The sequence below is a fragment of the Pezoporus occidentalis genome, unplaced genomic scaffold (assembly GCF_034315485.1).
Source record: "Pezoporus occidentalis ecotype Australia unplaced genomic scaffold, CSIRO_AGI_Poc_V1 ctg189, whole genome shotgun sequence".
Lineage (NCBI taxonomy): Eukaryota > Metazoa > Chordata > Aves > Psittaciformes > Psittacidae > Pezoporus > Pezoporus occidentalis.
The window spans coordinates 1068006-1095764 of record NW_026913737.1 but is presented as its reverse complement, the minus strand read 5'-3'; the positions used below and the strand labels follow the sequence as shown (position 1 = coordinate 1095764).

General features: G+C 50.4%; 1 protein-coding gene across 9 annotated transcripts in view; it reads right to left on the bottom strand.

The window, feature by feature from the left end:
- The window catches only part of NOS1AP (nitric oxide synthase 1 adaptor protein), a 44425-nt gene that overhangs the window by 5437 nt on the left and 11229 nt on the right, over positions 1 to 27759 (bottom strand). For 2 of the 9 annotated variants that reach the window (XM_062616280.1, XM_062616286.1), the window contains exons 3-10: positions 9171 to 9263; positions 8698 to 8771; positions 8131 to 8239; positions 7754 to 7895; positions 6488 to 6651; positions 5791 to 5958; positions 2836 to 3001; positions 2115 to 2264 (exon numbers count right to left, since the gene is read on the bottom strand). In XM_062616280.1, coding sequence (XP_062472264.1) covers positions 2115 to 2264; positions 2836 to 3001; positions 5791 to 5958; positions 6488 to 6651; positions 7754 to 7895; positions 8131 to 8239; positions 8698 to 8771; positions 9171 to 9263 — 1066 coding nt within the window. Of the gene's footprint in view, positions 1 to 80; positions 2265 to 2835; positions 3002 to 5790; positions 5959 to 6487; positions 6652 to 7753; positions 7896 to 8130; positions 8240 to 8697; positions 8772 to 9170; positions 9264 to 16495; positions 16544 to 21990; positions 22076 to 27759 lie in introns of those variants that run through there. The other 7 variants (XM_062616284.1, XM_062616285.1, XM_062616282.1 and 4 more) reach the window with 7 other exon arrangements.

The window sequence follows — 27759 nt, the reverse complement described above, 5'->3', positions numbered from 1 at the left end:
TGATCTGTCTGCCCACATGGAAATCCCTCTCTGAGCTCACCCATGCAACCCACACTATCTGTACCATCTCCTGTGCCTGCTCCTACTCTGCCACTGTGGCTGGTGCAGGGGCTCCCCTGGACACCAGGCCACTGCTGGGGACACCAAAACATCTTCCTTCCCACTAGGACTCTCTAGCTCCTCAGAGTGTCCAGCCTTCTCCTGTGATGGAGGCTGCATAGCAGTTTGTACCAACCCAGGGAGTCTCACCCATACCTCATTCCTTATTAGCCCTCAGTCCAAAGGGTACTGGGGCAGAAAGAAGTGATGGCCCTTCCTCAGCAGCCAGGCGAAGAACAAGAGCTCGTGTCTGAGAGCTCCTCTACTAAGGGTTAGTTGCAGGCAGATCTAGCAGAGACAGAGCTGGTGAAGACAAAAGTAGCAAGAAAGCAACAAAGTGAAGCAGAAGCAGGATAGGAGGGTGAGTGGGGAGGAAGACAACTGTGCCAATCCCCACCTCATTGAGTGTTTCCACAAGAAGCAGGATGGACATTAGAACTCTGGTTCATACCCCTTCAGCTGCATCCTCTTAGAGACTGCTTCAACAGACAACTGATAAATGTGCTTGCAGAAAAGAAACACACTCTAGATCCCTTGGAGGCCGCCAGGATGGCTCTCAGCCATGGGCGTCTTGGTGTCTGCTGGGGAATCCTAAGATCTCAGATTCACTTTTCCAGAGGGTGCAAACCAGAGCTAAAGAAGCCCCCTTGCAGACATCAGCAGTTCCCTCCCCATTGAGGGATGGCAAGCATGCCCATCCCTGCACACAGACGATGCCAGCACTGCATCCCCCATCCCTGGTCCAGGGGCACATGACTGCTTAGAAATGGGACGGTTTGTCTATAAAGCAAAGCTGGGAGTTTGTGGTGAAGGGGGTGCAGGGAAATGCTTGAAAATGTGACTTGAGAGCACCAGAAAGGCTTTGAAACCTGGCAGCCACGCGGAGGAGCAAAAGGACTGTATGACGAGACAAAGGGCACTGAACAGCCCTGTGCTGCATGCCCTGGCTCCCTGCTCCACACCGAGCTGAGCCTTCCTACCCACTCCACAGACTGAGAGAGGAGTGGACATAGCCTGCAGGCCTTCCACCTACCTCAGGCACGACAAACCCTTTCCTGGAAGCACAGCAAACACCATCAACTTGCCAGGAGCTGCCTGTGTATGGCCACCCTGCATGACCTCATCTCACTCCTTCAGCTCCTTCCAGGCTCGTCCCCACTGTCCCCCACTGCCTTACCTCTCACTTGTTCACCCCTGCCAACAGTGCACCATCACCAGCCCTAACCACCCTATCAGCATGGACCTGGCTTCATCTCTCACCCTCTCCACCATGCAGATAGCCAGACCTCCTGACAGTGGCTCTGTCTCTGCTCACTGCCTTCATGTTGCCTCCTTGGTCCCTCTTGCCCCACGCCTGCTCTCTCATTCCCCCAGCAAACCTTCATCTACTTTCCTGCTTCCCCACCAGCAGCAGTGGATAACCCGGCAGGGAGTCCCTTGCTTCTGCCTGACCTTGAGATGCAGCCTGCAGGGGGACAGGGACCATGGGACAGCCCAACCAGCTCAGCTCGCTGTCTGATGTGAAGTGGGGATGCTCCAGCTCAGCACACAAGGCCTTGCAGGGTGGAGCACAGCATGCCCGGCACACCGCCTCGGCACAGCTCCATCCTCCCCTCTGCACAGCTCCCAGCTGTGTGCTGAAGCCTCATGTTCCCTCCTCCACCCCTCTACCTCCGAGATGTCCTGCTCCTGCCAGGGCCAGGGGGTTATGACCAGGGTGCACCCCAGCTCCGGCAGGTCTGCACCACCTCCTGCCAATCCCTACACCGCGATCTCATCCTCCAGGCTGTCACCCAGGTCCTGCCTGGTCTGGACATGGAGCAGGCGCGGTGGCTCCTCCTGGGACCAGGAGTCACGCTCCTCACTCTCGTCCGTGTTGGACTCATACTCGGAGGCAATGCCCGACTCGCGGAACTTGATGAGCTCCAGGCTGCCCAGCGCTGGCTCCGGGGCAGGTGGCCCCGAGTCAGGCAGGAAGCGGTAACACTCCAGCTTCACCAGACAGTCGTTCCTACCTATGGGGCTGCCCATGGTGCTGGGGAAGCCTGAGCCAGAGACCAGCGGCGGCGGGTGGGTGTCCTCGGGCTGCGGGGTGGTAGGGTCGCAGAGGACAGGGAGGACATTTGAGCGGAAGGTGATCTCCAGCAGGCTGTCCTGGGAGCCTGCTGCAAGAGAAGAGCATGACTGAGAGGCAGGCAGTGCTACCCCAGCTTGCCTGGGCATACCCCAGCCACTACAGCTGCTTGCAGACTGGCCAGAGGAGAATGGCCTGGGCCGCTTGGGTGTCAGCCTCCCCACCACAATCATTTAGAGGGGCTCATTTGGTGTCACTGGTGCCAGGAGCTGCTGCCTGCCAATAAAGAGCCAGTTTTGCAGGATAAAAAGTTACGTCTCCCATCCAAGCTTCTGCAGGGAGCTGATGGCCACATCTGCTGGAGGGCAAGGTCAAGGAGGGGCTCTTGAGCAGGTAAGGAGCTGGCCTAGAGCATGCAGCCACTGGGGAAAGCGGTCATACAGCTGACGGACATATATGACCTGTCCATACAGTCCTCCCCAAGCCATTCCCACACTGCTTGCAAGCACTCTGCCACATGCAAACCAACCAGGCCAGAAAGGCACTAATATTCCCCTACACACCCACTGGTCAACCACAAAACCCCAAGAGAAACACCCACATGCATGTCCTCCACAGACCTGGCTAGCTGTGAGGGGAGAGTAAGGGGCAGGAGCGCTTACTGGTGGTGTTCCCCGCAAGCTTCAGCTCCAGCTCCTGCACCTGTTTGACCAGGAGTGAGATGTGCTGCAGCAAGTCCTTGTTCTGGAGCAGGAGCTGATGCACGCGAGCCTGGGCTTCCAGCCGCGCTGCTGCCTCTGCAGCCAGCTGGTCCTTCAGCAAGTGGACCTGTGTGACAGGAGAGAGCAGGTAAGTGTGTGGATGATGCTGCTCAAGGGCTGAGTGTCAATTCCAGCCAGCCCTGCTCATCTACCAGCACTCACCAGCATCCCATGGAATGATCTAATGAAGAAGCCATTCGCTGTGGCTACCCACAGATGAGATGCAGAGCAGGGCAGGCAGCAGTGTCACACCAGTGTACATGCAGCAAATCCAGCACATGGTCCCCATGCCTCTTGGATGGAAAAGCCCGAGGCAAAGGAAAGTAGCACTGACCAAACCATTGGTTACATACATGTGCCACGAATGCACAAAAAAGGACAGCCCGGGAGGGAGCCAAATAGATGCAGAAGAAAAGACACACTCGAACAATTGGATAGTGCTGCCGATGCATGAGCGTGCAGCCATGCACCATGGGCAGCCCCATCTGAGCTGTCTTTCCAGGCAAGTTTCCCAGGGACAGGGTCCTGCCAGTGGCGTCTGTCACTAGCAGGGGCTGGAGCATCAGAGCTGCCCTGGAGCTGCAGGTGGCTCTGGCGGCGACAGCATGACAAGCCTCGAGCAACACAGATGGCAAAGTGCTGCTGAGACACAGTGGCTCCAGGGATGCAAGCTGGCTGCTCATTTTACCCCTGGAAGTAATGCCTGGATGTTAGCCTGCAGGGAGTCCATGGGCAAGAAGCCCACTGATCTCAGCATAACTACCCACAGGCAAGTGATCTATATCACCAGCACCACATCCCAGAGAGGGTGGGATGCTCCTGGGTGAGACCAGCCAGGAGCACTTGCCCAGGGGCAGCTCTTTGATCTGCCCTCCTGGATGGGTACCAGAAGGCAGCGCCGGGTCTGCTTGCAAGCAGATTCTGCCTGCTTTGTCCAAACACAGCCAGCAAGGCAGCATGGCAGCGCCCCTGGCAGGGCAGAGTTGAAGCACAGCGAGCTCAGGCGGTGGCAAGGGGCCAAGCAAAGTGCTGTCACCTGCAACTGTCCATGAAGCCAGACCAAGAGCAACAGGGTGCGATACTTTACACACTGAGCAGGCAGCATAGAGCCCTTTTGGTTTGCTTGTGGGCCTCCAGCCAGGTGAAATGCCACACCACCACTACAGTCACCTCTTCTTCCTGCCAGTGGTGGAACAGTGGGGCACAGCAGTGAGGTGGGACAGGGACCCTCTGCCAAATGCTGGTGGGTGAAGCAGAGACCCTGAGCAGAACTGGGATTATATGTAAATAACAAGTGGGTGCTAAAGTTCGGGACTGGCAGCGTCAGCCTGGAAGTCATCCCTCCTTGCAACTGGCAGCTGTCTCCATCTGCAGCAGGGGCCAGGTGACACCCAGGTGATGCCAGGGGAAGATGCCAGCAGAGCCCAAATGCCATGTCCTGCAGAGGGGCAGTGGCTCATGCCATCATCCCCTTGGGAACAAGACCCAGGAAGGACTCCTGGCCTTAATTCAAGAGAAGGAACTTTCACAGGAGTCTGTACACACCTTGCAAAAGTCTCTAGTCAATGAGGGAACTAAATGGCATTTCATCCTCAGCCAAGTAATTAGAGGCTGAGACAATTGCAGGATGGTCCCTGTAGTTATTGACCAACCATAGATCCTTGTCAACACAGTGGATCTCCCGGCTTTGTTAGTAAACAATTAAGCCTATGCCTCCTCCTCTGAGAGGAGATAACAAGTGCCATTAACAGAGGTGTTGATGTAACACATGCAGTCATTTGAAAGGCAGTTGAGGTGATAGGGCCCAATGTTTTCATTAATAAATTACAATGATACAATATCACCACGGTGCACACACTGAAGGGATTAGAGAACAGCTAAGTGACAGCTCCTGTGACAAGAACCATCCTATGGTGGGCAGAGGTCCAGAGAAGGGTGCCAGCCCTTGGAGAGGAGGAGATGAGGCCATGGGCTGCCATCCCAGGAGCCAGACAAGCGATGGCATTACACTATTTCAGATTTTTTTTTTTGTTTGGAAGTACGAAATAAAATGACCACTGCAAGGCTGTGCAGGTACACAGACTGGGAGCTGCTGAAGGTGATCAGCCCCTGCCACAGAGGGGCCTGGCTTTCCCTGGTGAGCTTTGCCTGTAACAACACTATGCTTGGTCAGACATAAAGAATGCAGGTCCCCCTTCCAGAGGGGAAAGCAACTTCCCGAGCCTGTGACCCCAGAAGATACTGAGCTGTCAGGGTAGCAGCTCAGACAGAAGAACCAATACTGATTTTCTGATGTGAGAAGAGGAAAGCATGGGACAGCACAGAAAGGCTGCTGAAGCCAATCGCTCAGCATGGAAAGAAATGAAAGCAATTGCAGAGAGCTCTTTGAGGAGTCAGGGAACAAGTAAAGCTAAGGTAACGAGTTGGATAAAGCAGCCAGAGCTGCTTAAATGAGAAATGCCTGCATAGAGAAAGAGCTGCCAGCTGCACAGCCCAGGCAGCAGCTGGCCAGGGCTAATGCTAAGCCAAGCACTGGCAAACAGACAGGGGCCAAAGGACCAAGAACACTGGTGGCATGTGGACCTAAGCATCTCATCTTCTGTGACAGGGCCAGGGCAAACTGCCATTCCTCTCCCGCTGCTGCACAGCCCAGGAGTGGGTCCCTCCCCACAGACTGTGCACCAGCTTTTCCCACAACCATCGCCTGGGCTTCTCTGCCTAGAGGCAGCATGCCCTCCCCACGATGCTGCCTGTCTCCAGCACTGCCTTCAGGCAGGGGTTACTCTGGCAGGAATGAGGAGCTTGATAGCATGCCCCAGCCTTGCCGCTGCCCCAGGAAAGAGTAGAGGGGAGAACCTGTGCCACAGCCACTTGTGTCTGCTGCTGTTGCTGCTGCAGGAGTTGCTGGAGGAGCTGCATCTGGTGGTGAGCAGAAAGGGGTGTTCCCAGGTCAGGAAGCTGCGCAGATGAGGGCAGCAGCATCTTAGGCGATGCTGTCAGGATATCTTCAGGGAGGAGGCAGCCCTGCAAAACACCAACATCTGTGATCCTCTGCCCCTTGCCACGGAGAGCCCACAGGCACACACAGGCTGTAGTCCCTTAAAATACCCAGGAAAGAAGCTTCTGCATGAAAAACAAATGCAGACTTTGCTGGGGGTGCTGAAAAACTAGGAAGATGGTGTTTTTTCAGTTTTGACAACAGCCTAAATACTTCTGTAGAAAATTCCTGAAAAGGCTGACACTTCTCATGGGAATTTCCACTGTATCAAAAAAGTCCTTTTTTCTCTTTTGTTTGTTTGATGGAAAAAAATCCCTATCAGCTCTGCCCCAGACACTTTCCATGTGCCTGCACATAGTTGAGCCTCAGCACAGCACTCCCCAGGAGTGTCCCGGGCCCCAAGCCAAAGGGCAGCCCTGTGGCAGCAGACAGCTTTGATCTGGGATCAGGGGAATGCTGCAGAATCCCTCCTGATCCCTGGGCCCCTGGGATGCTCACAGCCATAGCGCCAGGGCCACGCCATGCACCAGCAGTTGAGGGCAAGGACCCACGCACGTTGGCATCAGTGTATGCACTTGCCTCCTTGTCCACAGCATCCAAGTCAGTCACGCCACGGCTGAAGTCAAGGATGTCAGCTCCGGGCAGTGGGAGCTCCACAGCATCGATGTCCGTCTCCTCTGCCGAGGCGGCTGCCCGCTCTGCACCGGTGAGGCGACAGGCTGTGGGAGCAGCATCAGAGCAAAGTACAGCCCGCTTGGAGTGGGAGCATGCTATGGTGTGCCCAGGGTATAGTGAATGATGCCCATCGGTCAGCCTCCACTGCCTCAGCCACCCACCCCCCAGTGCTGGGGGAAGCAGGTACAGAACACCACAGCTGTATTTCCTGGATGGAGCTTACAGCCAAAAACACACCCAGCCCCAGCACATCAAATCTGGGGAACAGCGGTCAAAACCCCTGATGTGGAACAAATAGGTCATCAAAAGCAGAAGACACGTAGAAAGCTAAAGGAAGGTAAGCAAGAGATTACAAAGGGAAAAAAACCCAAACAAAACAAAACAGATGCTCAGAAATCTCCAGGGAACTGCATATCATGGCCTGGACATTGTGTGGAGGAAAACCAAACAATGACTTGTCCAGGACAGCCCCATGATTAGGTCATCACAACAGCACTGGCTGCAGAGGAAAGCAGGCAACCCACACCCAGATAGCAGGACCCATCAGCATCTCAATGGGCAATGGAGGTGTTTAACCAATCTCTTGCAAAACATCGGTCTCCCCTCCAGTTCAGCCACTGGCACCGAGGAGCATGGCAGCCCTCCAGGGCCCCACTGAGCCCTCTGCCGATGGGGCTGAGAAGGGAGACAGGGTCCGCAGGCTGCCTGCAGCTCCAGGAGCTTGATGCAAGACCCCAAGCACAGCTTCATAATGCAGGGAATTGCAGAGAGCTGGACTTGGCCCCATGAGTGCCTCAGAATGTGCGCAAGTGCTTAGTGCGTTTTCTTGGAAGCAGTGAGGAAATGTTTGCAGCATGTGCAGCTGAGCATGGAGAGTATTCAGGCACCCAGCAGAGACCCAGGCACTGCTAATGGGCTCCCAGCAAGGGTGATGTCTGTGAAAATGACAACCAACACCTACCGAAGGCTCCTTGCTGGGCACCATCCCAGCTTCAGCATAAAGCACCACAGGCCAGATTGCTGTGCAAATCCATTCCCTGCAGGTGTCAGACGGCAAGGAGCCACATGGGAAGAGGGTAACTGCACGCCACAACTGCCAGGCTCCAGCGCCTTAACACCACACCTGCCTCCACCCTTGCAGAGTACCTGGGACATCCAGGTCGTCCCCGTTCCTCTCACTATCTCCATCCTCCTGCCCATCTGCATTTTGCTGGGTGTGCTGCAGGCTCAGCTTGTGGCAGACCTCAAATGCCTGGCCCACTGTCCGGACAATACGCATGGCTTGGCTCTGCGGGAGGAAAGGAGAGAAGGAGCTTAACCTCAGCTGGGCTGCCCCAGCCCAGTGACCTCCCCAGCCTGGCACAGCTCTTAGGGGTCTCTGTGTGATGCCACATGGACTGAGGCACCAGCACTCGGATCACCAGGGTGCTCTGGGCTGCCAGCTGCAGCACGGTGACAGGGTCCTGTCCCAGCTGCCCCACTGAGACCCTGCAATGGCAGGATGCACATCCCAGCATCTCTACCTTCTTCTTGGATTTGAAGACGTTGCACCTGAAGACATTGCTAGACCCATCCCTGGCAATGTAACTGAAGATCTTTAGGTCCTGGGAGTCATGAGACACATAGAATATCCTACAAGGACAGTAAGGAAAGGAAAATATCAACATACATTGTACCCACATGCCCAGGAGACTGGCAAGGCCACAGCCACTGCTTTGCAGGGCACAGGGTGCCAGAATATGCCCAGCTTCTGCAGCACATCCCTGCAAAATCCCATTGGAAACGTTTTTGGCAGTGGTTTTGCCTCAACTGGGAAAAGTAGCCTGCTGACACAGCAGCTGCAAGCATTTTGCAGAGGCAGCATGGGCTTTCTTTGCTCAGTCCCCAGGGACAGAGCCAGCAGCCCAGGAGCCCTCCAAGGACCAAGGAAAGCAAACCTCACTCATCCACCTTGCCTGCTTGAAAAGCTGCCCTCAGTGGGCATGGTGGTAGCTCTCCATGGTCAGTCCCCAACACAGTGCTGTTGTGGTGTGGGGTAAGTACCACAGCAGAAACACGCAAGCCTCCATCCCCTCACCGTGCAGACTTACCTGTAGATGGGATCGTGCATGACAAGCATTTTGTTCTCATCCCAGGCCCATTCTTTTTTCTGCAATGAAAGAAGCTGAAAATGAGTACGTCAGATGCTGCCCTTGAGATCAACGACAGGACAAAGACAGTCCAGGGACAGACCTGGAAACTCTTGTCACAGCTCTGCTGATGCTCCTCTGCAACTCTTTGCCAAGGGTTGGGTCCTCCCAGGGACCAGCAATGTCCCACATCACTTCTCTTGGGGCTCCTGAGCCCCATGCATCAAGATCCCCTGCATCAAATCAAGATCCCCTGCATCAAGACTGGCTCAGGCACCCTGAGGGAACACAGCTCATCTGAGGCTCATCCCAGCCCTCCCTCTCCCAGCCCAATAGAGTTTCACAGAACTCCAAGGATGCTGCAGGTCACAGCATTGCGAGGGGAGTGCTCCTGCTGCTGAGGCACCACTGCTCCGAGGACCAGGGCTGCCTACCTTCTTCTTCTTCTTCAGAATGACTTTCACACCATCCACTGACACAATGAGATTCACTTTCTTCTTCTTGATATTCTTGGCTTTAAATTCATACTGCAGGGGATGGAAGAAAATACCTGAATTAGCCTTCTTGCATCAGGAAAGCCCCAGAAAGGGCTGAGAAGACTCATGGGAAGTGGCAAGAGCAATAGGGAAAAGTTTGCTTCCCTGAGCACATGCCTGCACCAGCCTGCCCATCCACGCTAGGACAGGACAGCAGGCTATTTTGCCTTGCAGTGTCCCTGTGCCCAGCATCCAGAGGAGCACACCCAGAAGCGATATGGCCCGTGGATGTGAATAATGCTTTGCTCAGCCCAGGGTGCTGTTGGAAATGTTAACCTGTGTTCCTCTGCCCCTCTGAAGGGCTGTACCTCCCCCAAAAAGGGCTGCCACCTCCCCAGCCCTGCCAGCCCCTGGGGCTCCACAACCTGGCTGGGTTTGCTCCACTGACTGTGACCATTGTTGAGCTCTCATACAGGAAATGGCATTTCTACTGGGCTTTTTTTTCTTGGGCTCAGTGTAAAAGTGAAGGTGGTTGCTGAGGAGTCTGTGAACTGCTCCAGGGGAGAGGGGATAATGCAATTACCCACTTCAATTAGAAGTCACTGGACAGGAAAAAACCCAACAAGAACTTCTGAAGATCAAAGACTAAGCACAAAGCTCTGGTCCAGCCGGGGGAGAGAACTGAGATCTTCCAAAATCCAGCCACTTTAGCATTTACTCTTATGAGTGGGGAGTGGGCTGGCAGGGGAATAAGCTAGATGAGCCATTTAGGCTGAGCAACTCCTGCTCTATTTTGGGGATAGGACTAGTCTACCATGCCTGCACCTACATCAAGTACCTGGTGCTCTGGCCCCACAGGCAGGGTGCTCTGCACAGCCACGGGGACAGATCCTCTGTGTTCCCCCAGCAGCAGAAAAGCCCTGCATCCTGCACCTCGCACATCCAAGCAGAGGAATTCAATTTATCTTATCATTATTTCACCAGTTTCTCTGCAGAGGGAGCACAGGGCAGGCACCCTGAAGCAAAGCCTTGCCTCCAGTCCACACTGAGCCTTGAGCCTCGGTGTGACATTTCCAGCACTGCATGATGTATTCACTTTGGCAGCCAGAGACAGCAGACAGGAAAAGCTGCTGGCCCTGACTGGCAATCGAGCGATAAAAGACCTGAAAATAAAATTCCTTACAGCCATTTTAAAGTCACCGATGGGGATGGGAGACACAGGTGACTCGGATAACAGTGAGAGGAGTGCAGCTCTGCCCTCCCCAGTGCACAGACCAGGCAAGCTGTGCAAGCCCACCTGTGCTGGGGCTGAAGCCGTGGTGATGGGCTGGGGACAGCAGAGCTCAGGCCCCCACCATGGATACAGACAGCCTCAAAATTCCCAGAACATACTCATATGCTGCTTGCAGGGCTTATTCTTCATGGACAAGGGCCTCACCAGAGTCCCTCATCAAAGAGCCCATGAGGGTGGGTTTCTAAGCCCAATACTCCCCTTCCTCGTCATTACAAGAAGCAAAACTGCACCTAAGAGCCTGCCTCTGTGCCTTGCCAAGATCAGTAGTGAGATCACAGCAGATGTCTGGTACCTAACACTAAAGAAACATCTTGATTTAGCCTTGAAAAGGTGAGCTTCAGATCATTTGCCTTGGAGTAATTAAACCAGCACCTTCTGGAGCTCTACATGTGATTTTTCCAAGAGCCACGGGCTGATATATATGCTCTCCACAGCTCCCAGAGTCACCACATGGCACCTTGCAGCCTGATTTATTAGACCCAACAATCATTGATTATAAACATCAAGTTGCATTTCTGTGCTGCTGGAGCTGTGGGGTTTCTATTCTGGGCCATCCCAAGTGCTAACTAATGTGGACTTGGAAGAGACAGCAATTCTGAAAAATATCTCCGGGTTAGAAAGAATATTTTTAGCTTGGTTTTGGTCAAGTAACAGCCTCAGGACAGCAATGCAGACCGGCCAGGATGTTTCAGCAAAGATGCTACCCAGCCCTGGCGTATGTTTCAGGGACAGAATAGATGCAGAGCTCCTTGGAGACACTGCCATAATTCCTGGCTGCAGGCAGAGGATTCTGCCCAGGCTCGCTCTGGCAGAGGGCAGTGCCATAGGGAAAGCTCTGCCATGCGGAAGCAAAATTCCCCTTGTGCTGATGGCTCAGGGCAAAATTCCAGCAAAGAAGCCAAATGCTCAGAAGGGCCGACCAGCCAGATTTGCTAAGCCCTTGCATAAATCCAGGCCTTTATGCTGATGCTGAGGCAAGAGCCAAGCTCCTTTGCAAGTCCAAGCCATGTGCTTAAAAAGCTATTGCACACTCTGCCCCATCCCGCCCTCGTTAGTACAATCGTTCCGATGAGTCCAGATGCCCTTTGGGATACATTTCCCATGCAAGGAAGCACAGTTTTAGCCAATAAAACACTAATGAACTCATGCCCAATGGGACTCTAATGAAATGCTAACCGTAATTTAATAGCAAATTAGCAAGGAAGAGGATTCAATAAAACAGCAATTCAGCTGAGCAGCCTCTTGCATCCCTGGGCTGCATGGGTCAGGCATGTTGAGCCCATGGGCCAGGAGATGCACTGTTTTCAGATTTGTGTTTGGGTAAACAGGTGCAAGCAGGAAGGAAAACCACTCAGGAGAGAGGGGTAGCAAATCAAACCTAGAGAGAACACGTACCACTCTGCAGAGCCTGGCATACCATTCATGCACAGCTACCCTCCCTGCTTACAGACTACTGTGCAATTTGCTCTGCCTTGCTCACAAGGCTAATTCTGCAAAGCAGAGGGATTTCAACTAAAGCAGTACCTCTAGCTAGGGCCAAAGGGAGAGTTAGGTTTGCACAGTTCCTCTAAGTGAGATTTGAGCCATACAGACTGTAAGGGATGCACCCAAAACTGTGCATGGCAGAATGTGTTCTCAGACCTGCCGGCTTATGATGCAGCCCTTCACATTGGCAGTGACAGTGCGCTGCCATGCCAGGATGCTGCTTACTGGTTATGGCAGGAGAAAGGCACGTCTCACCCCAAGCCCGTGCACACCCCAGCAAGCTCCTACAGCTCCCAGGAAGGCAGCAGCTGACAGTGGCAGGAAGGAAAGAGAATTTGTGCAATTCCCCACGATCCCTGTTGGTTTCACACCTTGCAGCATTTCACATTGCAATGTATTACTTATAACTAAATGGTGTAATGGTCAGAGGAGCTTTCTTGGCTGTCAGCTCTGGGCATGATTCTCAGTCTTTAAACACCTGTAATAATACTACAGGTTTGGGTTAATTACATTAATTCCTGGCTACAGCAACATGGCAACCCCAGAAAATACGTAAGACATCATTGCAGGGAAATACACAGAAAATTGAAAGAGTAACAAAGAAACCCAACTGTTCCTGGACTTGCACAGCTCCACAGTCAGTCTCCAACTGAAGCTCTAAGCACTCTGCTAAAATTGGTAAGCAAAGATTGAAAATGGACATCTGAGATATGCCAAAGTTAAAAAAGTAAAGATATTCAAGAAGAAAAGAAGTGGTCTCACTAACGAAAAAGTATTAGATCACTTGTAAACTCCAACCAGCTGAGAAGTGAATAAAGATTATCCCTTAATTTTATACTGCCCACAACAAAAATATTCTTCTCAATTAGAAAAGAAACCTCTCAGCAGAGCAGGATAGCCTTACCATTGACCTCAGGTTAGTGGGAGTCTATTTTCAACATCTGTCTTTTATGCAGAGTTCACCATTTAAATAACTTTAGATGGAAAATAATGCCAGCTGGTGTATGCATCATTGCACAACACATTCCTACTGGCAGAGTATTAAAACTGCCCTTCCTGCAGAACAGAGTAACATATATTGCTTAACAGACAGAGCATGTAACCTTGTCAGCTTAGAGTAAAATTATGTCTGAATCCCAGTGCCATGGGTATGTGTGAAAAGCACAGAAAACTCAGCCCTTAGAAACATGTTACCCATCCCTGTCACAGTAAAAGTGTAAGAAAACTTGTAACCACTCACTGCAGGGTAGGTTAGGCAGATCAGACACTGAAGAGGAGAGATGATGACTTTCTAGATTCATCATCCCACCACATGAAAGCATCTGAAACAAGGTTAACCTGAATAGAAGTGTCCTCATTTTATTCCAGCCCATCTGAACTGCAGCAGTTAGAGATTTAAGTCTGCCCAGTAGCACTCTCCACCAGTAAGGGAAGGTACCAGGAATCCTGAATGGTCAGATTGTGCTAGCAGAAGACAAACAGAAAATTCTCTAATGGAAGTTCCCCTAAATGCACTGAGCTGCCCCTGCCTCCTTCTAGCCCTTATCCCCTTCTTCCAAAGAAAAAAAGAAAGGTTAAAAGCTTGTAGTGGGGATACTGGAGAAAGAGCAGTGGTTTGAGGATTCAACTGACAGGAAAAAGGCAATTTCCACAAAATGCACCGCTAATCTGCTAGAATGGGAGGCAGGAGACAAAAATCTTCTATAAGAAAAAGCATATAAAGGGTATATTTCTTTTTGCCAGAAAACTATATTCCTTTGTGTTTATGCAAAAGGACATGAAACTGAGCAATGCCAGATCCCCCAGAGCCAGCACTGCTGAATGCAAAGGGCTGGCTCCGAGGCCCCTGCGATGTGAGCAGCCTGTGGTGATGTCCCTGCAGCTCTCTGTCCCTTGGACCTCATCATGCAACGAAAGCACAAGTGCAGGGCTGGTGCAGGCCCCACAGGGGAGCAGGGCAGGGTGCTGGAAGCCAGTGTCCCGCTGCCTTGGCACCCCGTGGTGGCTCCTCCCTGCAGCTGGCTGGCACAGCAGCTAATGCAATACCTTCAGAGTTAGACTTTAACCCAAGGTCAGCTCAGGCTAATGAAAGACATGGCAGACTAGCAAAGGCTTTCCCAGCACTCTGGGAGGAGGAGCGGTACTGTTCTCTTGATGAAGAATTAACTTATTGCAAAGTGACAGCTGAGATTGAGTTCAATTGGCACAGACTCCATGGCTCCAAGAATTAACGACTGGAGGGGAAACCACATACCTCCTCGCAATTTCTGCTGCTGAGAACACAGGGAATGAAAGTAAACCTCAGAAATGTACAAAAGATCAGGCATAACCCACAGAAGGGAAGCCTGAGAAACCTTGCTGGATCCTAATAGCAGTAATTGGGAGGAATGGCAAGCAGCGGCACCATGCAGGGGACAAGGATTTCACTTCACTGAACCACACAAGGAAATGGCACAAATACCAGTGCCTATGGATGACTGACAGCCACCCACAAGCTGTGTGGGAAAGGGAATGTGGGAGGGACACAGCCCTTTCCTGGCCAGAGGTGCCAAGCCACCCTGGGGATGGGCATGCAAAGCAGGAGGAGCAGGAAGGCAGCACCTGCTGCCCACTAGCCCTTTGTGGGTTGAACAACAATCAGAGCTTGGTGCTGGGGTCCTGCCAGAGTGTTAAGAGCAGGGCACAGCCAGGAACATCTCATCGCTTCTTTTTTTCCATTAGGTGCTTTGCTAACTGGAGAAGTGTGACTTCTAGCACTGGAGAGGGCACACCACTCCAAGGCACGCAGCACAGTGAGCACAGGCCTGCAATGTGCCTGTGTGTCCTGTGAGCCATAGACTCAAAAAGCCTATGCATAGACAAGGCACACACTACACCAGCTTGCCAGGTGCAGAGGTGTTGGGCACTGGGCCTGGTGGCATGACTATGGGATCCATCAAATGCAACTGTGCCTGATAAGGACAAACAAGCTGCAACTCCACTGGGCTATTCTATACAGCTGGAGACTTTGTTAGGATCATGCAGCACAAGCCCAGAACAAACTTAAGTGGGTGAGGAAGAGGCACAGAGAAAGGCTTCCCAATGAGTTTCTCCAGGAAGCACTGGCCTCCTCCAAGAGGAGCCTATTCATCTCAGCTAAATGAGAGAACACAACCAGTACAGCTAAATACAGTGGCAGAAAGAAAAGAGCACTAGAGAGGAAAAGGGGACGATTTAAAACACAGCTTTGCCACAGTAGCAAACAGATGCAACCTGGTCAGGAGTAGCCCCACAGAAGTCCCCGACCATCCAAGCCACCCAGACCAGGGAATATTGGAGTGGTCTCCAGGGCTGCATCGAAAGGAGCGTGACCAGCAGGTTGAAGGAGGTGATCCTGCCCCTCTACTCTGCTCTCGTGAGACCTCAACTGGAGTATTGTGTGCAGTTCTGGTGTCCTCAACATAAAAAAAAGACATGGAACTGTTGGAACAAGTCCAGAGAAGGGCCACGAGGAGGATAAGGGGACTGGAGCACCTCCCATATGAAGACAGGCTGAGAAAGTTGGGGCTGTTCAGCCTGGAGAAGAGAAGGCTGCGTGGAGACCTCATAGCAGCCTTCCAGTATCTGAAGGGGGCCTATAGGGATGCTGGGGAGGGACTGTTCATTAGGTTCTGTAGGGATAGCGCAAGGGGTAATGGGTTAAAACTTAAACAGGGGAAGTTCAGATTGGATATAAGGAGGAAATTCTCTACTGTGAAGGTTGTGAGGCACTGGAATGGGTTGCCCAGGGAAGTTGTGAATGCTCCATCCCTGGCTGTGTTCAGGGTCAGGTTGGACAGAGTCTTGGGTGACATGGTTTCGTGAGAGATGTCCCTGCCCATGGCAGGGGGGTTGGAACTAGATGATCTTAAGGTCCTTTCCAACCCTAACTATTCTATGATTCTATGGGAAGAAACAGAGGCAGCACTGCTTCTCCCAAGAACACAGCTGTCAGACAGGAAGGGCAGCAGAGAGCCAGGGGTCTTGCCAGGGGTGTACCTAGGGGTGGAGCATCCCTTCCGCTGTAGGTTCCTGCCCCAAAAGCAGAAAGGCACCTGCCAGCCTGCATCTGCCTGGTGCATCACCCCAGCTCTACCAGGGCAGCAGATGTCAGGCTATAAAGTGTCTGGAAAGCAGGATACCTCCCAGGAGGGTGGTCAGCTTCATCCAAGAGACATTTCTGGACAAGGCTGCAAAACATCTGACAGTCCATTTTTCTGGGCTTCACTTTAAGCCCACAGGGGACTCAAGCTTGCTGGAGGAGAGCACACTGGAATACCTGCTCACCCTACTAACCTGATCCGTAATGAATGGACTAAAACGTATTTTTAGAAGACTGTCTTAAACCACCCTACCAAGTGCTGTGCTGCTGCCTGCATCTGTCAAGGACTTCCCTGCCCCTTCATCATGGACATGCAATCACATTGCAGCTCCAGTGAGGACATGTTACCACACCAATTTCTATATGCAGCTGTTAAGCACATACCTGGCCATGGCCATGGTCATGCCCATGTACCATGAACCAGCAGGGTGCTCGCTCACAGGATGCCAGCAGCACCTCCCTGCTCCATCCCTGGGCTGTGAGAAAAAGGACAGCATGAAGATCACTTGGTGTGGTCATTTTCCTTGCGCTCTCCCCTCCTGCTGCCAAAACCTGGGAAAAAAGCAGCCTGCAGCAGATAGCTCTGGCAGCAGGTCACTGAATCACAAAGACATTTGGGAGCAGAACCAAGGTTCCCACTGGCTCCATCAACAAACCACCAACATGGCAGGGGCAAACATGCTGGACACCTATGTCATCCTGCCAGCTCATGTCTGAGCTGCTCCTCAGGCTGTCTACACTCCAGTGTTAGTGGTTTTGCCAGTAGCTAGACTTTAATCAAAGGGCACAGTAGTTTGGAAGGGGGAGAGGAGTAATGAAGCGTGGGATGCTCATTCTTGGGCTAACGATGCTTTTTAAACTCTTCTATGGTTCCTCAGAGTTTGCATTTGCACAGATGGGGAAATGCTGCTCTGAGGTGTAAGCGTTTGTCTGAAATAAGATATGATTTTGGTTTGTACTGACAAGGTCAGTGCCTATTTTCCCATCCAACTTCAGGTTTAATTTTGGTAACTGCCTGTGACGGTTGCAAGTACTGAGGGGTATAGATGGGAATTGGTCTAAAAATACCCATGTTGCGAGAGCAGCAGAGCAGAGTTACAGTTGCTGCTTTGAAACAATCCTTGGATCACAGTATGCCCATTTACCACACAAAGTATGTTTTCTAATAACATTGAATACTTCAGAAGAAATCCCTTCTGCTCGGTTTGCTATTTCCTAACAGACCCATTGTTAGGATCCAGCCTTGATCCATTTCTTCCAATCTCCCCTCACTACCTTTTGAGTTTCACAAGATGAGCTGACAAACTGGGATACATCCACAAGCCATTTCAGTCTAAGCAGTTTCACAGAAGAGCCAGGGAAACCAGAACTGGTAAAAATGAAATCATTATCAATCATAGGATTAAACAGAGAAGTTCTTCTAGGTAACAGCTCATTCTCACCCGCTCTTTTGCAGATTTCCATTTACAAGACAATTCACCTCCCTTACAAGAAATCCTTAGGGGTCTCAGATCTCTGTCCCTGTCTTAAATTGTTTTGATTTAAAAAGAAAAACAAAAACCCTTAAGATCAGAGATTCAGAGGAGGCTTGAGACATACCAGTGTACCTTCCCTCCCAAGACAGTTTGCAGCCTGCATGCCAGTCTGCATGCCATGGAAGCCCAGCGCTGTGCAGGGGGATGCAGCAGCATGGTGCACACAAGGGATGCAGCTGCTGGTGCAGGAGCACACTTTCCAGCAACATTCCTCAGCTCCACCCAGCAGCTCAACAAAGCCACCAGCAGGTCTCTGTGCATGTATTACTGTTTGTTTCGTTGGGGCTTAACTAATACTGAGCTTGTAAGAGAAAGCTGGAACCCCATCCCAGCACAGACAAGACTTTTTCCCCCAAGCTTGGGTACACACAGCAATGGCTCTGAGTACAAGTGGCTGCTTGTGGGCTGGGAGAAGCTGCTTCTCTCAGCCATGAAGGCTGATGGAGACTGTGACACAGGCTATCCCCCAGCCTTGAAATCATCTCTAAATCCCTTTCAGAAATCCAAGGAAGCAATAACAACACGGACCGGACCTGTGTGGAGGCAGTAGGCTCCCACCTGCCTTCACATGCTGCCATCTCCGATGACCAAGTGTGGTGAAGACGAATTAACCAGTGGGAGCGTGCAATGGGATACTGGTCAAACTGGTTGCAGAAATAGCCAGGCTTCGAGCTGCTCCCTTTGGTTAACAAAAACAAGGGGCACGCTCTGTGCGCATCTGCAGGCTCTGCTTTTCACAGCTCTAGAGACACAAGAGTTGAGCTGTACATACCTTAATATTTACCACCTGTTGCTAAAATAAGCAGAAAAACATTCCTTGAAAACCCCACATCTGACTGGAATCTGTGGTATTTTTAATCAGATACACATAGGTTCAACCTATGGGCAAAGGCAGCGGGGGCACAAGCTGTCTGGAGACAGCAATCACCCATTAAAGAAGGTAAGAAGCCACAAAAGCCTAGAAGTGGCCTCTGTTCATCCAGCCTACAGCGGGTTTGAGCCCATGTGCTAGAATGAGCTTGGCTTCAAGAAAAGCACTGCCATTTGCAACAGTTCAGTCATGCCCTTTATTGAGTCCCTAATTAAACTCCTACATCTTCCCAGCACTGGCATTACCTGATGCTTTGTGGGGCCCTGCAAGTGCCGGGTGCTGAGCAGCACAGGGAATGCCCAGGCAGACAACTTCGTCCACCTCGGCAGGAAAACAAAAGTTCTGTGTTCCAGATTTGCTTTCTTCCCCATATGCTTTCTTTCTAAGACACCCCCTGCTCAAGGCAGCTGAGATCATCCCCACCCGTGAGGAGGGGGCTAGAGGCAGGGCTGACACCATGGAAGAGCACAGAGTCACCCCAAATTCACGCCGAGGGCAGGTGACAAAGAGAGGGGCACCATAAGAAGATACCCACGCAGCACTTCAGGAAGGTGTCAGCTCAGCAGAGCTCACCGAATCAGAACACGGTGAGATTTACACCCCACGTTGTGAAACACAGCATTTACTTTGGTATTTTTTCACTGCTCACAAAGAGCTGCTCTCCCACAGTTGCACAAAAAGCTTGAGCAAGACCAGTTAGAAGGCAGATGAGAAGAGCCAAGCAGAAGAGCAGTGAGAAACTGAAGGAAGGCAAGTTGGTAATGCTGTAACTAAATCAGCAATTTCATATTCAGACAATTAATGAAGAATGAATGAGTAGCAGCATTAAATGCTTAACACATCAGAAACAAGCCAGGCCTCTGGGGCTCATTAGATGCTGGTGGTGCCCAGCAATATTTCCAGGCTGTATACTGGACAAAAGAGGTAATTATTCATATCACACTTGTTTCATGGTTCCTATTTTGGTAATAAGTAACGCATGTATTAAAAATCATTCACTAAATTCTACATGTTAAAGTCAAAAAGTCAGAAAACTGTCCTTTATCATCAGGAAAAATTTCTTTACTGTGAGAGTGACAGAGCATTGGAACAGGTTGCCCAGGGGGGTTGTGGAGTTTCCTACATTGGAGATATTCAAGGCCCGCCTGGACAAGTTCCTGTGTGAAGTACTATAGGTTACCCTGCTCTTGCAGGGGGGTTGGACTAGATGATCTTTTGAGGTCCCTTCCAATCCTTGGGATTCTGGGATTCTGTGATTTAGAGTGATTGAGAAAGAATCAGAAAAAATTCCAAGCTAATGAAAGCTCCAAAATTTTAGGCAGAGTTAGAAAACAGACAACACAGGACTTTGTAGCAAGGAAAAGGATTGCAGTACAGCTCAGCACAGCACTAGCTCTATGCAAGTTGAAATCCTAAACTGTCTCAGTGAAATTAGAAGTGTACTTCACAAAGCTATTAGGCTGACTAAGAAACCAAGGAGAATACACTGCCATTTCTGCTTTTGCATGCATTTTGACAAACACAGCCCAGATTGAGGGGCTGAAACCCACCTCTCCAGTGGAGCCCCAAATGAAGCAATCACAGACAGATGACAGAATACTGCTGTGCATCCAAGAAACTCCACAAAGGAGAGCACAGCAATGCTAATTTTTAGGCAGGTCTGTAAGAAGAAAAAAAGTATTTGCTATCTAGGGTTACGCATACAGGAATTTGGCATCTATGCATTTCAGGTTGATTTTATACCGCATTGGCCAAGCAGCCTCCCAGAGGGAAAAGGAGCTGCATCCACAAGATGCAAAAAATGCATCTGAAAAAAAACTCTGGAGACATCAAAGGTGTCATCCCAGTGGAAAGAACACTAAGAGGAGAGTGTGGTCGGGCACATGAACAGGGCAACATGCAGCAAGACAGAAAGGTGACTATCTCAAAACATGGCACTGCTGAAATCACTACTAATATAATCCATCCTGACATAACATGTTCTGATTTATCGTATGCTTCCAAGAAGCAATAGAAAAGAGTTTAGAAAAAAGCAACAAGAACAGGAGGTAGGTTTGCCAGTCCCAAGGGTTAAAACAAACCCTCACTTATCCAAAGAGTAGGCTAGGAGGCGGCTTGTCCATGGCTCAGACTTGGGGAAGAGCCTCCTCATGACAAAGGCTCTTTGGGCAAACACAGAAGATCATCTAGCTGGGAGTTGAAGTTGGACCCATTCAAACCACAGAAAGACACATCTTTTTTTTTTTTTCTTTTTTTTTTTCTCTTTTTTTTCCACAGGAAGCTCAATAGGACCTGCACCCCAAATCACACTCACCACCAGCTTTGGACCAATTAGTCTGCATTTCTCTTTTTTAGATATCAAGAATATCTTAGCCTGTATGTAGATACCAGCAAAAACGTGCTCTTTGTGTCTCCACTACTGGAGAGATACACACACATCCCCAAACTTCCTGGGAATTAGGGAGTGTTTGAAGGAGTCCAGACCAGCCCCATCCATCATGTTACAAGGGAGTAGAAAATGTCATAGGAGCAAATGCCAAAACAAAACTGGGGGCCTTTCAAGGGATAAAGAAAGAGATGGCTTTCCATAACGCACATTAGTATTGCAATCCAAGAGCACCACTGTAAAAGATCACAGTTGGGCTCTTTAACTAAAAAGAGTTATGCTGAAATTTAACCATCTTTGCTGGAGTTTCCTGTGGTGAATACTGACTTCAGGTTTATTTTTGCCATTTCTGCTGAAACAGAACAGCAGTTTCTATAGGCAAGCATATGGCAGAAGAACTGGGGTCTTCTTCCAACCATGTTAAACTCCTGCTGGTGAAAAGCAAGTGACAGATTAAGAATCATCAGGGTCCTCATTCTCCATCAGGGAAACCTGGCCTGAGAGGAAACATTTTATTCTCTAAAAATTGATGCAAATTTGGCTACGTTCTTCATCTATAGTCTTTGCCCTGGGTAGACATCACTCCAGCATGTGAAAGTCCTACCCCTCCAAAAAACCCAGTTGAAGCACAGCACCCACTGTCTATCGCCTACAGGGACACCAGAGCAGCTGGGGGCAGTATCTGCCCACAGTGCCATGACGAAAGCAGTAGTCCTTGTGTGGCCATCACAGCCTCCCCAAAGGATGAGGAGGTGCAGGAAGGAGGGGGTAGGGGACTTCCAGGGCTTTCATTGTGCTTTGCATGCTACAGCCCTTCACTGGGACTGGGAGAATGCACTCGCGGCTCCTTTATCTTGTTCTCGGCTGTGCTTGTTCTGCTGTCCTACAATAGATACATTCTTTCCTCCAGCTCCCTAATTAAACAAGATTCATTTCACAGACCAGCTCACACAATAGCTTTTGCAGCCCCTCCTCTTAAACAGATGTGATCCTTTCCTCTGCTCCCAGCCACTGCAGGAACAGGCCATAACAAACCCACACTTACAGCTCTCACAGCCACAAAACCCCGTGCCAAAATCCTTCTCACCTTGCTGCAGGCTGCCAGGCAGGCTCCGACGCTGCTCTTCACCCTTGGCCATTTGGTGTACAGCATCCCTTGGAACATCCTCCTGCTGCACCAAGCTAAAACCACCACGAGTTAATTTTAGCAGTGAAGAAACTGGGGCATGTGGCTTTTTTTCCTGCAAGGCTGCAGCTCCCGCTTTGCCTCTCTTCTGAGAGGACAATACTTCAACAAACTAAATCAGGGGGTCCTTGGCCTTTGAGAACCAGCAGAGAAGCACAAGAACAGAAAGGATCATACACAAGAGTAGTGTTTAAAGTGTTGATTTCAGCTTGGTTAAACTATAATTCAGTCTGGTTCCCTGTGCAGGCATGCCTCCCTCAGAAGGAATCTGACAAGTCACTCAGTCTCCCTGTGCCTCGGTTTTGCATCCATGAAACAGGTACTAAATATTGCTTGAACCCTAATCTCCTGCTTGTGAGGCTTTTTTTAGCCTTTGCTCCCCTTTTCCTAAGCCATTTCTCTCCTTAATCACAGAAGAAGAGCCAGGTACCATCTCTGGACACACTCATGCCTGGCTGGAAAAGGTGGCTGCTCAGGATGCAGCCACCTGTGTCCCTCATGCTCAGGTCCATACACCAGCTTCGGTGTTCAGCACAAGGGAACATTTGGACCTCACTTCATCCCAAGAGTAAAGCACTGCCATGATAGCAGCAAACTGATGAAAGCCCTTGATTTATTAAAAAAAAAAAACCAGGAAAATTCCATCTTGCAGTAAACTAGAAGAAAAACTCCAAATAGAAGCAAAGCATGTGAGGAGACACTAACAGAGAATGGAAAAGGGGGATGGGGCTAGCACTCCACTATGTTGACCAGGAAAGTGCTGGGAGATACCAGGATGAGTTGCAGACATTGAAATCAGCCACACTTCGGCGTAGCCCTCTTAAACTTATTTTCTCATCTCAGCAACCTCTCAGGTACACCAGGAGCTTAGCCTTATGCACAGTTAGGAATTTAGTTTAAAATGCAAAGATAAGTGGAGATGGTTATCTTTGCTAGCAAGTTTCTAGCAGCAGAAGAGGCTGTCACCTCTTCATGACCATGGTGGGGCTAGAGAACACTGGGCTGGGTGTGTTATGGCTGGTGATACTAAACACAGCCTTTTCCCTCAGTAGCAATGCTTTCTGCAGAGGTTTTTACAAGTTAGGTCAGGCAATTGAAGGCAGCTTGCTGAAGGAGCAGAGAACTGTCAAAGGATGATGGTTTCTGTGAGAACTCTTCAAACCCCCACAAATAGCAATTACCACAGCTCTCATGACCCCAGAACAAGCTGCAGACCATCCCCTTGACAGCCAGGCTAAATCCATTCATGCCCATCAGCCAGACTGCGCAACAAATCACTCCTTTCTAAGCAGGAGGAGAAGCCAGCACAGGCACAGAGAGCAGGAGAGCCACCTAGGCACCACCAACAGCTTCCATGGCATTTGCAGTACCACAGATGTTACATGTGTCAGTGCTCCAGCTACACCATGTCCCTGCAGAAAGCAAGGTTTGAGGTGCCAGATTCCCCGCTTCTAGTGCAGCTGAGCCCCGGCACCAAGCTGGCCTGCTGTGCTACCAGAACCATGTGTGCAAAATGGGAAGCCTCTAAGGAAGGAGCCACGCAAAGCCAACAGCACCTCTCCAGCACGCACCAACACCCCTTCACATGCTGTGCTGAGCCCAACAGGTAACACAGCACACTAGTGCAATGCTTAAAGCCTGCTTGAAGAAACATTTCTAAGGAAGAACAAGCGTGAAGCAGGAGGAAAAGAAGGGAGCACAAGGGCACAAAAGGGGACAGACATTTGTGCGATGACTTTACACACACATGAATTTAGAGAAGCGGTGGGAGCTGGCAGGGCACCCACTGGCTGGGAAGGAGCAATGCCAAAGGTCTGCACTCTACCCCGCGTTCAGGGAGCCTGGCAGACGTTATTCCCCTTCTTCTCCCTTGAGCTCCCAGCAGATATTTGCCAATGGCTCAGATGATCAGCAAGCTGGAAACATGACTCACTGAGAGCAATGGTGAGGAAAGCCCCCAGCCAGGAAGCCAGATGAGTCACAGGGGGACACTGTTGGTCCCAAGAGAAGGAAGGAAGACCAACCAAGGAAAGGCCAACCCAAGAAAACACAGGGCAAGGATGCCTGACAGGGACACGGAGGCACTGCTGCCTCCCAGCTTTTTTCCAGCAGCTCCAGTTCTGCCCTGGGCTCGGTGCCTACTTGGCTCCCAGCCCTCTCAAAGGCATTTGAGTGGCTACAGGCCAGCATCACCCACCAGGGCATTGCTGTTTGCACTGGCATGCTTTGCATCAGCTGATGTGTTCCTGCCAGAGCCCTGAGCACTCTCATGCCCACAGGACACTTGCCCAGAGCAGAAGTGCTCATAGAGGCAAGGAGGTGTGGGGAAGACCACACACCAGCATGCACTTCCTAGCATGCACTTCCCAAAGCATGCTCCCCAATCTGGGTTATGGTTTCCTTCATCCTCGCTGGCTCCACCACCAACCTTACCATCCAGCTAGGAAATCTCTGCTCTTTCCCAGGCTGGACCCCCTGCCACCAAACTCTCCTCACCATCATGGCTTGGAACCTGGCCATAAGCGACAGGCTGCTCCAAGCCTGGAAGAGCACTGTTAATTAGGTCATTGCTGGAAGCCAAAAAGCAGTGAGTCTATCATGACTTATCCACAAGGCCAGCAAACAGGGGAAAAGGAGCATGCCCATTCCTCATCTTCTCAGAACCCATCAGGTCACCCGTCTGGCTGAGCCCTGTCATTCCTGCCACCGTGTGACCCTACAAGACTGGCAGACAGCAGCACAGGCAGTACTTGCTCATGTTTGCCAGTAAGCACCTTCCCAAAGTCCCTCTGGCAAGCAGTGTTCAAAGCCCCATCCCTACCCTGCTTCCTCTTTGGCTCAGACCTTGCTTTCCAGCATTAATGGCTCACACTTCACACATTCTTACCAGTTCAGATGCCTGCCCCCTGCCACATGGGGACATTTTCCTCCTTAAACTTGTAATTTTACTGTATGTGCATTACAACAGAGTTTTACATACAGCTCACACTACTTAATGCTGCCAGTAACCTTCAAAGCTTCACTGGAAAGCACTTGTCACATCCTAGCCATGGTATTAAATGAAACAGCCAAGCCAAGGTCACCATGCTTTGGCCAACCCTCCTGGAAACCATCTCTCTCCTATGGGCAGTCTTAGTCAAAAGGGAGCTCTGGTGAATCTGAGTTTATTGATTAAACACTCACCACAGGATGAGATCCTGACCTATTTCATGCAATCGAGTAGGCAGCATATTGTTAGCAATACCAGACTAGTCATTATTTTATTATGAAGTTAAGTGGCACTGGTGGTGCTGGGAGAAATAGTGAGCTTGCCCGGAAGCCTTCACCCTTTTTACTGCGATTGTCAGAGCACTGAAAGATCAATTGAAATTATTACAGATATCCCTTCAGTACCTCCCAGATCTAATACAACATAATCTTCTTCATCTCAAAAAATCACGTCAAGTCATTAGCTAGCAGATAATTCACCTTGCACTGAGTGCCGTGGCTTGGCAAAGAGCAGGCTGTGCTCTTCAGGCAGCCAAACCCTGAGCATCTCCCAGCCAGCTCACTGCCCACCATGCAGGTCCCCCATAGGAGCCAGGGGAGGGCTGTCCCCAGGCAGGGCTCTCAGGCACACACAGGGCCAGCTCGCTTTCAAATCCTGCTCCATTTTATGTCGGTACAGCCACGCTGCTCCTTACATGATGAAAGAAAAAGAAAAAGAGACATCACTGTAAATGACTTAACGCTTTTAAAAATTCCCCATGGCAGGAACAGGAGTATTTCAGAAATATTTTAATTAAATGAGCTCAACATGACACCAGGCGCTCTACACAAATAACTGGCCACATGCATCAATTTTCACACCAGTCCGACTGTGCATGTGGCTTGCAGGCGATGCAAAATCTTATTTTAAAACAAGCTAGTTGAAATTCAAGAATTTTGCCAATTTGCTAAGATCGAGCTCAGCTATGCAAAGCAGCAGAAGCCCCGCAGAATCAGATGTACCTGACAGAGTAGGAGGTGTAGAGGAATTATATTTTAAAGCGCTTGAAATGCCTCCTTGTTTTGAGCCTGCAAAACTCAGCTGGACCCTTCCCAGAAACAGCGTTGCAGAAGACTTCCACAGAAGCCACTTTTAAGAAGCATCTATAAAGGATTTCATCCTTTCTGGCACCAAAGAAAATCTAGATTAAAGCTGCACTCAGCAATACAAGGATCAAAAAAGGATGATCCCAAATTCTCCAGAACAAACGCACCAAGCCCCAGCTAGGTAGCACTGGCAGCACTGGAGACATGCCAGGAACACAAAGAGGAAAGCATTTGCGTACATTTACATCATGACAATATAAAAAAATATATAGTTATCACTGTCATTTATAGCTGGGAAGATGCATCAGTTGAGCTCTTGCTCTCCAACTCCCTGTAGAGAGTCCCTCGCAACTCAGATCCACAAAATGGGCTAGATTTGGACTTAATATATACATCTTGCTCTGGTGGAGATGTTCTGCTTTGCTCATGGGAGAGTGGCAGCAGGACGGCAGATCCCAGCCCCGAACAGGAATCTCAGCAATGCTGGCTATGCCTCCTCTCTGCCCCCAGAGGGTCAGGTCTGTATCTAAACAGGAAGCCGTGAGGAAGACAGGCTCAACCAGGCTCAAGATGCTCACCCTCCAATCCCGACTGCCGGGGGGGCAGCTGCTGCTCATTGCCCCATTCCTTCCTGCTCCCAGCTCAGCACAGGCAGTTACGGGAGGCTTCCAGGATGTTCTCTCCCTTGGCACCCCCACTGTTGGGCAGGGCGCTTCCCCACGTCTTTGCATTTAGTAAATAGAGGCAAAGCCCAGTGAGTGGCCAAGCTGAAGGCAGCACTGAGAAAGGGGATTTGCAGCGGCATCTCCCCCTCCTTCACCAACACTGACTGACTGAACAAACTGGGACACAGCACATTCCTCTAAACTGCACTAAAACTATACAAAACCTCAGGGTCAGCAGCTGCTTCACACACCACACACAGAGCCACAGCAGCTTGTTCTTGATGAACTCCCATCACTTGCTTTCTGTGCCTAAATAAGCTTTTTCTTCCTCTGGTTTCCCCATGCCAATATTTGGGGACTACTTTATTCCCAAAGAACACAGCTACTCTTCTGCTTTAAGAAGGACACACATTCCTTGACCTCCAGCCACGCCAAAACCAGCACCATGCTCCAGCCCAGTCAGCAAATGCCCTTGCAGTGCCACAGTAACATCTTGCTGCTGGGTGCAAGGCCAATGCAGAACATGGGAAACCAGGGAAGGGCTATACACATAAACTCCCATCACACAAACTATCTTGGCATCCTCTTTACAAACAGCACCCCACAACAAATAAACAGACAATAAAAGTCTCCCTGGCAGATCCCATCTGCAAAAGCATGGTCTTCCAATGACTTGCATCTCTCAACACCTGAGATCAACTCAAATCAGGAACACCTGAGCACATATTTTGAGCACATCATTCACCATAATAAATCATTATTTTACCCTAAATTGTGTCCTTTCTCTGCCATTCAGAGTTTTATCTATTAGTTTTCTAGACTATGCTTAAGTTTCTTCATATTGGTCAACAAGGACGTTTTGGTGTTTATTTGGTCGGAAGGCTTTTTTCCCTAGGGTTCATCTAAGCCCTCAAAGTTGTCAGGCCAAGGT